This window comes from Balaenoptera ricei, chromosome 1, assembly GCF_028023285.1.
Source record: "Balaenoptera ricei isolate mBalRic1 chromosome 1, mBalRic1.hap2, whole genome shotgun sequence".
NCBI classification, from domain to species: Eukaryota; Metazoa; Chordata; class Mammalia; order Artiodactyla; family Balaenopteridae; genus Balaenoptera; species Balaenoptera ricei.
The window spans coordinates 108,954,789-108,968,685 of record NC_082639.1 but is presented as its reverse complement, the minus strand read 5'-3'; the positions used below and the strand labels follow the sequence as shown (position 1 = coordinate 108,968,685).

The window sequence follows — 13,897 nt, the reverse complement described above, 5'->3', positions numbered from 1 at the left end:
TAAACTAAGATTTGAAATTGACTGGAATTAACTGTAATTTATGATTCACATCTTCCCCTGGAAGTTGCAAGCCTTCAGTAGCCTCCAGAGTTCCAAAATAGTTATGTCAGACAGATTCTACTGATACAGTTGTTGTCTAGGTGGGAAGACAAATTTCTGGTGCTTCCTACTCTGCAACTTCCCAGAATCCCCACATTTGTTTTTTATATATTCCTACCATGTTACCGTCCCCATAGTTTGTTTTAATTTAAATTCTACATTTCCTTTCAAAGCCTATCACAAATCAAACAGTGATCTTTCCATTCTCTAAATTCCCTTGCGTTTATCATACATCTCAATGTGATTAGTTACTGCATTTTCTAATTTTCTTATGGGCAGTGTTTAAAGACACAGGCTTTGGGGGCTTCACTGGTGGTGCAGTGGTTAGGAATCCGCCTGCCAGTGCAGGGGACATGGGTTCGAGCCCTGGTCCGGGAAGATCCCACATGCCGCGGGACAACTAAGCCCGTGCGCTACAACTACTGAGCCTGTGCTCTAGAGCCCACGAGCCACAACTACTGAGCCCGTGCACCACAACTACTGAGCCCGCGTGCCTGGAGCCCGTGCTCTGCAACAAGAGAAGCCACTGCAATGAGAAGCCCATGCACCACAACAAAGAGTAGTAGCCCCCACTCGCTGCAACTAGAGAAAGCCTGCATGCAGCAATGAAGACCCAGTGTGGCCAAAAATAAATAAATAAATTTATTTTAAAAAAAAAACAACACAGGCTTTGGAAGCAGACATAGCTACATTAAAGTGCAAAATCTACCACTTACTAAATATTTGACTTGGCCTCGGTTTCCACATTATTTCCTTATACTCATTTTATAGAGAAAATAATATTGACTTCATAGTGCTATTGTAAGAATTAAATTACTTCTATAAAATGTTTAAATCAACCTGACACATATAAATACTCAATAAATAATAAACAAAGTGAACTGAAATAAGTCAGACAAAAGATACTGCATGATCTCACCTATATGAAGAATTAAAAAAAAAACAAAACTCATAGACACATAGAACAGATTGATGGTTGCCAGAGGTAGGGATTGGGGGTGGGTAGGTGAAATGAGTGAAGGGAATCAAAAAGGTACAAACTTCCAGTTATAAAATAAGTCCTGGAGATGTAACCTTTGGCATGGTAGCTATAGTTAATAATACTGTATTGTATATATTAAAGTTGCTGAGAGTAGATATTAAAAGTTCTCATCACAAGAAAAAATTTGTAATTAACTATGTTTGATGATGGATGTTAAGTAGATTTATTGTGAGGATCATTTCACAATATATACATATATAGAATCATGTTGTACACCTGAAACTAATATAAAGTTATATGTCAATTATATCAATAAAAAATAGTAGCCATATAAATTTATAATTAAAAAATTGGGAAGTAAAGGAATAAAGATGGGAGAAAGCATAGGAGAAATATTAACTTTTATTTTTTATAGTAAGAGGTCAATTAGATGTTGTCTAATATTGAAACATTTACTTTAAACAAAAAACTCAACCTCTTAATCTATTTTCTTAACCTTAGAAATGAGTCTTTTAGGAAAATCTCTTGTAATAAGGAAATGTTTGAAGTTCAGTAATTCCTTCAGTTTCAGTTCATTTTCTTTTTATGTTAAATTTAAGTAAAATTATATTTATTACATTTTACTTTAAAAATAGCACATGTAGTATGATTTACTCCATTTTTTAAAAATGTTGAGTGTAATGTTACTTGAATTTGACATAAAAGGGAAATTGAGGTTAAACTGAATATTGCTTTTCTTCATCACAAGATATCATTTACTAAAAGACCCCACTAAGGTTAAAAAAGAGCTTATGAAAAAAATAAGACTATGTGTGGACCTTGTTTGGCTCCTAATTCAAACAAACCAGGTATTCTAAAAATGCATTAAACAATTGATGGAATTTGAACGCTTACTGAATATTTGATAGTATTAAGGAATTATTAATTTTTTTAGGTGTGAAGTATTGCATTTTTTTTCCTTCATCTCTTGGAGAGATTATTGTAATATTTTATGGATGATATGTTTCAGCAGCTGGGATTTGCACTGAAATAATCTGGAGTTGGGGTGAGAGGTATAGATGAAAGATTGTACTGGTAGCTATTGAAGCTAGATGATGGATACATAGAGGTTAATAATCTCTATAGTTTGTGTATGTTTAGAAATGTTAAACCAAAAATGTGTTTAGAAAATGGTGTTGGAGTCATGTTTTCTTAAACCACATGATTCCAATTTAGGCAATATCCTATTGACTTCCTGTTATGAAAGATTAAGAAATTACCTCTCTCACAGTTTCTTTTACTTCTACTCCCCAGTATTTTATGAAAATTTATAGTGTATATGTTCTGTTCCATAATTTACACAAAGCTGTTCTATGAAAGGAAGCCCCACAACTGGGGTGGGGGGAGAAGCAGATGGGAAAATTGGTGGGTATGAGAGAAGATATGTGTATTGCATATATAAAGAAAAATCTGGTTTTACATACACCAAAATGATGATAAGATGATAGAATTTATGAGCAATTTTTTTTTTATTTTTTATGATTCTTTTTTTCTTTCCATATTTTCTAAAATATATGTATATTACTTTTTAATCAGGGAGAAAAGATCTATTTGAAGACAAAAGATATATCTGCATTTACCTAGTTTGGCTCTTCTGAGGTTTGAACATACCATAAATGCCTTTATGTGTTTCTAAATCTATTTTAAATCATTTGAGGAGTTGTAGGGAAGTAGATTTAGTGCCTTAGACACATTTTCAGATTTTTTACTCCCCCTTTTCAACTTTCTTTGGATGGTGTGTAGCAATGAAAATTCCATTTTCTCATAAGTAACAGATTGTGGGAAAAGAAAGGCATGTAAGTTACTGTTACTGTTTTTGGTGCTACAATCATTTAAAAATTTTTTAGAATAAAAAATTGAGGACATTTTTACTGGCCAAAATGAGATTTAAAGCTTATGTAGGAATATTCAAAGATTACCAGTTACTTTCCTTTATTTTGGATTTCCTTTTCACTGACAAGGCATTTCCATGTTGTTTTTATTTTCTGAACTTTTGATAGTGGTTTTTATTTTAAAAAGGGCACAGGGGGAGTTCCCTGGTGGCCTAGTGATTAGGATTCCTGGCTTTCACGGCTTGAGAAATTGTATCCATTTGTCTAGGTTTATAATCCATTCTTCACAATCATGCTGAAATCATCTGTTAAACCAGAATAACATCCAGGTCACAGTTCCTTATTCCCCATTATGATTAAGCAGAGTGAGCTTTTATTAATGCTTAATCTCTTTTCTAAAATGTCTCTTTTGACTTGGATGGACCTAGTGACTGTCATACACAGGGAAGTAAGTCAGAAAGAGAAAAACAAATATCATATATTAATGCATATATTTGGAATCTGAAAAAATTGGTATAGATGATCCTATTTACAAAGCAGAAATAGAGACACAGACCTAGAGAACAAACGTATGGATACCAAGGTGGAAGGTGGGGGAATGAATTGGGAGATTGGGACTGACATATAGTATAGCACAGGGAACTCTACTCAGTGCTCTGTGGTGACCTAAATGAGAAGGAAATCCAAAAAAGAGGGGATATATGTATACGTATAGCTGATTCACTTTGCTGTACAGTATAAGCTAACACAATATTGTAAAGCAACTATACTCCAATAAAAATAAATAAATAAAATGTCTCTTTTGGATCTGTGGACATAGAAATATTAATTGGAGTTAGAATGAATCACATTAATTTATAAAAGAGGAATTTAGATCAAATCCTGGAAGCCACTCTTTTTATAGAGCACTTCAAAGGAAAATAGTAAATTAACTCTTCTTAAAGTAATTTTTTAGAGGAAAAAAATGAATTAAAATTCGTTTTGCTTGTAAAACTTCTTTTTTCTTGTATAATTTTTGATAGCCCTGGAGATCATCATGCAGACATTGGGCTTTGGAACTGGGCATATAGAAAAGTCTTCAAGAAGAAACAGTAAAATTCTTTCTCTCATGGAAAGTGAAGCAATTTTTATGTTGAATCCTCAGATTTGGTCGGGGAGAAACATTTTTTTTTCAGTGTAGATAATTTGGAAAAATTAGAAAACCACTTTTTTGGTTGGTTTGTAGACAGTATTTTACATAATTGTGATAATCCTGAATATACAATTATGTATTTGCCTGTTTTTCATTCAAATTTATCATAAGGATTTTCGAACCATATTTTTTAAAACTCCTTTTAATGATGCTTTAAGTTTCTTTGCTTTCTTTCCTCTTTTTACCCCAAGCAGGCAACTTTAAAATCTTTAACCTTCATTGTTGTTATAAAGTGTGTCTTTAAAAAGGTTTGAATAACGAATACTTCACTAGGCAGAAATTCAGTGCAAAGTGTTGACTGTCTGAATTTATTGAAACCTTATTGTCCAACCTTTTACAAGAATAAAATAGCATTATCAAAAATTTCTATATGTATAATCTTTGACTCAAAAATTTCTTCTGGGAATTTATTCAACAGAAATACACAGACAAATGAATATTTCTTTATAGCATTTTTTTTTTATAATGGCAAAAATTTGTAAGCAACCGATACATACATCAGTAAGGACTTGGGTAGATAAACTATAGTGCATTTAGGGGCTTCCCTCGTGGCGCAGTTTTTGAGAATCTGCCTGCCAATGCAGGGGACACAGGTTTGAGCCATGGTCCAGGAAGATCCCACATGCCATGGAGCAACTAAGCCCGTGCACCACAACTGCTGAGCCTGCGCTCTAGAGCCTGCGAGCCACAACTGCTGAAACCCGTGCGCCTTGAGCCCGTGCTCCGCAACAGGAGAAGCCACTGCAATGAGAAGCCCGTGCACCGCAACGAAGAGTAGCCCCCGCTCACCGCAACTAGAGAAAGCCCATACACAGCAACGAAGACCCAACGCAGTCAAAAATAACTAAATAAATTTACTAACAAAAACAAAAAACTATAGTGCATCTAAAATGCAGTACTATGCAGTCGTAACAATGATTGAGGTAGCTCTGTGTTTAGTGATGTGGAAAGATATCCAAAATAATAGCTAAGTGGAAAAGTTGCCACTCAATATGATCTTATTTCTGTATGTAATATTAACAAATATATAATAGACTATGTATGTAAAATCTAGAAAATGTCCACTAAACTGTTATGTGGAGGTGATAAGATTATAGGAGACTTTTACTTTCTAAATTATACATTTCTAAAATATGATCTTTTTTTTTTGACAATCATCTATTACGTTTATAATCAAGACAAAAAAAAATCTACTATCCAAAGATCTCATTCTGCCAATTCTCCAATAGTCTCTATTGGTCATGAAGTAGTGTGCAATTTTGGTATTTTTAGTAGATCCTAAAATTTTTCTTTTTCTCTTTTCCTTCATGTATATAGCCTTTGGTAATTAAATTTAATGACTGAATGCTGAATTTCAGTATACATGTGCTAGATCATCCTGCATACTAAAGCAGTGGCCCTTTAACACAGCATCTTTATTATAGATGGTTTGAGAATTTACCAAGACAGCTCCATATATTTAGAGCAAAATGAACTTACAGTTATAATCATTTTTAAAACTCTTCATGTGTACTTTTATACTTTTTTCTATTATGGCATATGATTCAATAAAAAGAAAGTTAAAAAACATTTGAAGAGTTTTATATAATATGAGATACTATGATGGGGAAAGGTAATATTGAAAAACATACAGTTTATACATCCTGGTCTCCATTGCTTCTTTTCTTTTTTTTTTTTTAATTCATTTTTGGCTGCCTTGGGTCTTCATTGCTGCGCGCGGGCTTTCTCTAGTTGTGGCAAGTGGGGGCTACTCTTCCTAGCGGTGCGCCAGCTTCTCATTGTGGTGGCTTCTCTTGTTGCTCTAGGCGTGTGGGCTTCAGTAGTTGTGGCACGTGGGCTCAGTAGTTGTGGCTCACGAGCTCTAGAACGCAGGCTCAGTAGTTGTGGCACACAGGCTTAGTTGCTCCACAGCATTTGGGATCTTCCCAGACCAGGGCTCGAACCCATGCCCCCTGCATTGGCAGGCAGATTCTTAACCACTGCGCCACCAGGGAAGCATCCATTGCTTCTTTATTTGCAGTGATTCTCATTTATAGTTCTGTCGACAGTCTGACATCATTGTTACTGAAACAGAAGTTATATGGTCAGGCAGAAATGAAAAAACAAGAAAAACTTTCCTCTAATTGCTTTAATACTGGCTGAAATGTTTGCACACCTGTTGAGATTCATAAAGTCACCAGGATTATATAAAAGTTATGCCTAAGTATATTATATATTGTAAAATAAAGTTATAGTTTAACCTTAATGAGGCAGCTAACTTGTATAAACCAAGTATTAATGGGGAAAAAAAAAGGCTTACTGCTTCCTTAAAGAGGAGTTACAAGTATTACTCCTGAAGTAGCCACAAGGCAGGCAGTGGAGAGAATTAATCCCAGCTTTTAGTCTAAGATCAGGCCCTCAGGAAATTTGGATATGTCTAGGGATGCTTATGATTCAAGCTGACCTTTTGCCAGGTTAACATATTTACTCTGAATCATAAATTTATGCTTTCAAAAAACATTTATTGATAAATACTGTATATCACTCTCTCCCTAAGGAGTTTATAGTCTACTGAGGACAAGCAGTTGGTTGCAATGTGATATAATAAATGATAGGGGAGAAGTAGACACACACACACACACCCAGGTGAGGAATCTAACCCAGAGGATGGAGTGGAGGGAAAGATAATATTGGAGAAGGTGACATGGAAGATGTGACCCTTGTACTCAATCCTTAAGAACAAGGAGTTGAGTAAAGAAGAGTATTGGTTCTTCTAGACAGAGTGAACTGTGTGTGCAAAGGCCAGTAGGCAAAAAAGATGCATTAAGAGTACTTAACATGGTTCCAGAAAGCTGGGGCATAGTGTTCTAGGGGAAAGAAGCCAGAGAGAGACTAGTAAGCAGCCTCCTGATTTAAGTGCTATTACTAAAAAATTTGGATTTGACTGGGAGGAGCATTTGAAATATTTTTAAGCAGAAGGGAAGGGAGTTATATGATTAGCTTTGAGCTTAAAGATCATCCTGGCTGTGGGAAAAATGGAATTAGAAGACCTCTACTTCTGGCAGTATAGTGGTAAGACTTAATTTTTCCTTTGGAATGGAAAGGAAATCTTCAGGGCCCCCAAACAAACACCAAAATTAAAATCCTAGACTTGAGCGAAAAACAAACATGAAAACCAGATTGCTCTGGGGCAAATTACCAGATCAGTCCAGAGATTCAGGAATTAGGTGGTCAGCAGTAAACTTTTGGGTTGAAATAAAATGGAGAAGCTAGGTTTAAATGTGGTCCCTGTTGTGTGGCAGTCTCCCAGTCCCACCATGCCTTACTCTCAGCAGAAGCAAGTGCAGATCTTCCTCTCTAGAGGAAGATATCCTCAATTTAGGCCTCCAGAATCTCACAGATTCAAAAAAAATTAAATATGGACCTCTTAATCAAATATCATCAAACATACAAAGAAAAATACACGTGAGAAAGAATCAGCAGAAATAACAAATAACAGGTCATTCAAAGACCTTAGATATTAAAATGATCAACCAATATGAAGTATCTATGATATTTTTAAAGAAATATAAGAATCACAAAATGAACAAGAAGAAATGATCACAAATGACCAGGCAAATGTGAAAAATAACTAAATAAAACTTTTAGAGATGAAAAATAGTTGAAATCAAAATCTCAGGGATAGTTTAACATATTAAATATAAATGGAGAGAGTACATTGGAAGCCAGATAGGAACTAACTCTTGTGAAATCAATATAGAGACAAAGGAAAATGGAAAATATAAAGGAGAGATTAAAAGACATGGAGGTTAGAATAAGAAAGATTGAAAGAAAGAAAAAAGGAAATGAAGGAAAGCCAAAATTCTTAGAGATAAGAATTGAGAATTTTTGAGAAGTAAAAAATGAACGTACAGACACAGGAAGCATATTACCAAACAGGATGCGTAAGTTCACACACAGTCATGTTGTAGTCAAACTGCAAAACACCAAGAGAGAAGACCTTAAAGAACCTAAAAGAAAAAAGACAAATCGCCTACCACAATCAATAAGAGTGATAGATTTCTCACTGCAACAATGGAAGTTAGGAGGGCATAATATCTTCAATGTGATAAAGAGAAAACTATCAACCTAGAATTTTATGTCCAGAGAAGCAGTATTTTAAAAACAATGGTAAAATAAAGATATTTCATATAAACAAAATAGAGTTTGCCTCCAACAGACTTTCATTTAAGGAAATTCTACTTTAGGAGGAAGGAAAATGGTACCAGAAAGGAGGTCTGAGATGCAAGAAGGAATGGTGAGCAAAGAATTTGGTAAGCAACTGAGTAAATCTAGACAAGGGCTACCTCTATAAAATAATGATGATGCTAATAATGATGTCTAATTTGTGAGGTTAAAAAAAAGATAAAATATTGGCAAACTAGGAGAGTGATAAATATATTGATTTGTTTTAATAATAAATTAGATCTTGTATGAATTTTAAATGATCATGCATGTTAAAATTTCAAAGATAACTTCCTAAAGAAAAGTGAATGTATAACTTCCAAATCAATAAAGAGGAAAACTGGAATTTTTAAAAGGTGTTTTTTAATTCTTTGCCACCACTTAGCTTTGTGACCTCTATCATATTACATAACCTCCATAAGCCTTAATTTCCTCATCTTTAAAATGTGGATAATAGTAATACCTCCCTTATAAGATTGTTGTGAAGATGTAATCATATAGTGCATGCAAAAAAGCTTAGCACAAATCTACTGCATAATAAGTGTTCAAAAAATATTAGACATTACTGTTATTACTAGTGACTTAGTCTTGGTGATGCTTTAAAGCCATGCTAGAATCTGCCAACATCACACCCACCTTCTCTCCAGTGAGAGGGAATGCTACACACAAAGATAGCTAAAGAGTGTTAAACAGTTCTGATAACACCGATGGGTCTTCCTTGTGTTAATCATAACTCCTTGTTCAGAACGTTCAGAATTTAATATTGCCTTTCAATAAAAAGTTCAGAGCATCAAGGCTTTCCACAGCCTAGCCCAACCAACTTGATCTCATGAGTTCTCTTTAAATTCTTGAGTTAAATCTGTAAACATATTTGAGGTCTCCTTCCTTGCTTGACACTTTTGCTTGGAATGCCCTTTTGAAGAAGAGGTAAAATTTGGATGACTTCCTTCATCTGGAAAATCCACCCTCTCTGCTAAATTCAACCTATTCTTCAAACCCCAGCTCAAGTCCCGTAAGAGTTTCTGACTACTCTAGCCCAAAAGTGATTTATAATTTGAAAAGCTATCATCTAAACCAAACTTCCGGGACTTCCCTGGTGGCGCAGCGGTTAAGAATCCACCTGCCAGTGCAGGGGACACGGGTTCGAGCCCTGGTCAGGGAAGATCCCACATGCTTCGGAGCAACTAAACCTGTGCGCCACAACTACTGAGTCTGCACTCTAGAGCCCGCAAGCCACAACTACTGAGCCTGCGTGCCACAACTACTGAAGCCCACATGTCTAGAGCCCGTGCTTCACAACAAGAGAAGCCACTGCAATGAAGCCCACGTACCACAACGAAGGGCAACCCCCGCTCTCCACAACTAGAGAAAGCCTGCGCACAGCAATGAAGGCCCAATGCAACCAATAAATAAATAAATAAATAGATTGATTAATTAAAAATAAACAAATAAGCCAAACTTCCTATAGTGATTTATGCCTGTCTCTTCTACTCCATTTTCGGTTGAGCTTTTATTTAAATTTTATATTATCACAGAAAATTTTCCTGGAGTTTGCATGGTCTTTCCAGCTACATTTTCAGCTCCTTAAGACAGTGGCTATTAACTATATACCTTTGTATTCCCTATAGTTCCTAGGGAAGAGAAACTAACATTTAAGTGCCTATGATATGCCAGCTACTATACTAAATGGTTTCTTATCTATATCTCACTTATTCCTCACAATAAACTTATAAAGATAGATATCAGTGCCCCCATTTTACAGATGAGGACATTGCACTTGAGAAAGGCTAAGTAACATACCCAAGGCACTTAACTAGTCAGTGGCAGAGCTGACTACACCACCCATCAAAATAGCTTGCAAATAATACATATCTTGGAGGCATAAAAGGCTCAAATGATTTATACATTTTTCTACCTGACTTATTTGTATCCCACTCTGAAATTTAGAGTGTCATGGAAACAGATTTCAAAGAAGACAAAAGTCTTCTCAAAAATTAAAATTTGACATGCCAGTTGTTAACTAACAGCCAAACCATAGGAATTCACAAAGACCTTGAAGTTAGACAGAAAGTCATACTTTGGGGCAGGAGGGTTAGATTAAGGGACTTAAAGAGATTTTTTTCATTTATTTTATACGTTGCCTTGAGTTCATGTAATGTGAAGTGAAATGAATCACACAACAAAGTGGACCATTCTTTGGGTGCTTAATGCAAGTCCATATCCCTTTCAGAACATTCTTTCTCTTCTCTTTTCCCCTTTCCTAGGGTTACACATCTTTCTGGAATGACTGCATATCATCTGGCCTGCGAGGGGGCATCCTGATAGAGCTGGCCATGCGAGGTCGAATCTATCTAGAACCCCCCACCATGCGTAAGAAGCGACTACTAGACAGAAAGGTAGAGCGTCCTCTGCGAACATCCTCTTATGAAAGGGCAGATACCAACAGTCCATTTCGGATGAATAGGAAGATTTGAGTAGTGAGACAATATAAATATCACTTATTCAGTTGTCCCATTGTCTAGCAGGTTTAATTATCCTGTAGCAGAGAAAGAAATCCAAGTATCCATGGTCAAAAGAGTTATAAGAAATTCATGATTTTGTCTTCCATTTTTATGCAGAAAAATCACATTTAGGGTGGTGTTGATTATTTTTCTCTCTATATCTGTACCTATAATATTATGAAATAGAGTATTGTGTATGAAGAGGCAAACATGTGGGTCAGGTGCAGTCTTTACTTAACTCTGGTCATCCTCAGATAACCATTCAATTTCCCTCCTTCCAAGTATTTTGCAAGTTCTGTCTAGCTTATGAGGTATACCGCTCTCTCCATTTTCTTACTACTCATTTTTTCCACTCACAACTTCACTGTCATACTCAGCACTCTACTGAAACTACATTCTTAGGTGTCACCAGCTAATTTTCAGTCTTCAATTTATTTTTCTCTTTTAACCTATATGTGGTGTTCAACACTTTTGACTACCTCTTACTTGAAACTTTCTGTTCTTTTTAAAAAATATTTATTTATTTTTATTTATTTATTTGGCTGCGTCGTGTCTTAGTTGCGGCATGCGGGATCCTCTTGGCAGCGTGCGGGCTTCTCTAATTGTGGTGCATAGGCTTCTCTCTAGTTGTGGCACGTGGGCTCAGTAGTTGCAGCACACGGGCTTAATTGCCCCACAGCATGTGGGATCTTAGTTCCACGACCAGGGATCAAACCTGCATCCCCTGCATTGGAAGGTGGATTCTTAACCACTGGACCACCAGCAAAGTCCTATCTGTTCTTGACCTTTGTTATATTACATCCTCTTGCTTCTCTGGCTGTACCCTATTTCCTTTACTTTTCCATTCCTTAACATCTAAGTCAGTTTGTATCACTTTGTATAACTTTTGGAGATATCATTTACTTTTACAGCTTCATCTATCACCCCCATGATATATTAACTCCCAAATTTCTAGGTCTGTCTTCTTTTAACACCCCCAGGAACATAGTTAAGTATTGTCCAGACATTTCAACTTGGCTATCCCGTATCAGTTAAAACCAAACTTCATCAACTTTTCCTGACTTTCCTATCCTTATTAATTGTTTCACAAGTTGGTTTTCCAGGCTCAAAGAGTTATTATTGAATCTTTTCTCCATTATCATTTATATCCAGTTTGTCATTGGGGCCCACTTCAAATGTTTTTTTTTTTTATCTCCCTATTATCACCCCATACTAGATTTTAAATCCTGAGGACAGAGAAAATATGTTATGCTGCTTTGCATTTCCTATGACTTAACCAATAATATATGTATAGCATATTGAATAACTTTAATTTGAATGAAGTATATCAACCAGGGTCTCTTGTTTCTTCTTTTCTGAAAGGTACTACTAAAGTCAGACAGCCCAACGGGTGATGTTTTACTGGATGAAACTCTAAAACACATCAAAGCAACTGAACCCACAGAAACTGTCCAAACATGGATAGAGCTACTCACTGGTAAGATGACTCAGAATGATTTAAAAATCCCACATTTTATAATTTTTATCCTACTGTTAAGGTTGGGAGAAGAAGTATAGAAGGTCAGCGTGCTGCATAAGATATATTGGTTCACTGTTTAACTGTACTAATGAGGGACAAAAAAGACACGATTAATCAGTACATAAAGTTTTCCAAAGCTTCATCTTACCTCTGTCCACCTCATAAGCTCACAAGAAATTTTTTAACAACCATGTTGATGTATAATTCACATACCATACAGTTGACCCATTTAAAGTATACAATTAAATGGATTTTAGTATATTCACACAATTGTGCAACCATCATCACAACCTAAGTTTAGAACATTTTTATCGTCCCCAAAATAAACCCCATACTCATTAGCAGTTTTCCCCACATTTCCCCAACCCTCCTGCCCAGCTACAGGCAACCACTAATCTACGTTCTATCTCTGTAGATTTGCCTATTCTGGATATTCCATATAAACAAAATCATACAACTTATGGTTTTTTTGACTAACTTCCGAGGATAATATTTTCAAGGTTCATCCATGTTGTGGCATGTATTAGCACTTCATTCCTTTTTTTCTCAAGGGCAAGTTCAAAAACTTTAATATGAATAATCAAGCCTAAGGCATAATATTTTAGGAGAATATTCCACAGGACACTTTGAGATCACAGCCAGTGTCACCTTCTGGAACAATTTTTTTAACTGAAGTTTTTATTGAGACATTTGTATATTCACATGCAGTTGTAAGAAATAATACAGAAGGATCCCTTTATATGCTTTGTCCAGAATCCGCCACTGGTAACATTTCTCAAAATTTTAATATATGACAACCAGGATACTGAAATTGATACAATCCACCAATCTTATTAGAATTTCCCCTATTTTTTTTTTTTTTTTTGCCCACACTGCATAGCATGCAGAATCTTAGTTCCCCAACCAAGGATCAAGCTTGTGTCCCCTGCAATGGAAGTGCAGAGTCTTAACCACTGGACCACCAGGGAAGTCCCAAGAATTTCCCCAAATAGTATTTCATTGTATGGTTATACAACTTTAATTACTTATTCATCAGTTGATGGACATTTGAGTTATTTCCACTTTTGGACTATTATGAATAGCGCTGCTATGAACATTCATAGACAAGTTTTTGTGTGGACATGTTTTAACTTTGGGGGTGTATATAGTTAACTTTTTATTGTGGTAAAATATACGTATTTATTATCTTAATCATAAGTGTACAATTCAGTGACATTAAATACAGGCACAGTGTTATATAACCATCACTTCTCTCTACACTCAAAGCTTTCACATCATCGCAAACACCCCTCTTCCTCCCTCCCCTCATTCCATCTACTTTCTGTCTCTATGAATTTGCCTGTACTAAGTAACTCATATAAGTGGAATCATATAATATTTCTCCTTCTATGTCTGGCTTATTTCACTAAGCATGTTTTCAAGGTCCATTCATTTTGTAGCATACATCAAAATCTCATTCCTTTTTATGGTTGAATAATATTCTACTGTATGTGTATACCACATTTTGTTCATTTCATCTGTTGATGGACA

General features: G+C 35.6%; 1 protein-coding gene across 2 annotated transcripts in view; it reads left to right on the top strand.

The window, feature by feature from the left end:
* Positions 1-13,897, top strand: part of GOLPH3L (golgi phosphoprotein 3 like) — a 39,947-nt gene that overhangs the window by 11,996 nt on the left and 14,054 nt on the right. The window contains exons 3-4 of one of the 2 annotated variants that reach the window (XM_059930366.1): positions 10,612-10,743; positions 12,211-12,325. In XM_059930366.1, coding sequence (XP_059786349.1) covers positions 10,612-10,743; positions 12,211-12,325 — 247 coding nt within the window. The remainder of the gene's footprint in view (positions 1-10,611; positions 10,744-12,210; positions 12,326-13,897) is intronic. The other variant, XM_059930376.1, reaches the window with a different exon arrangement.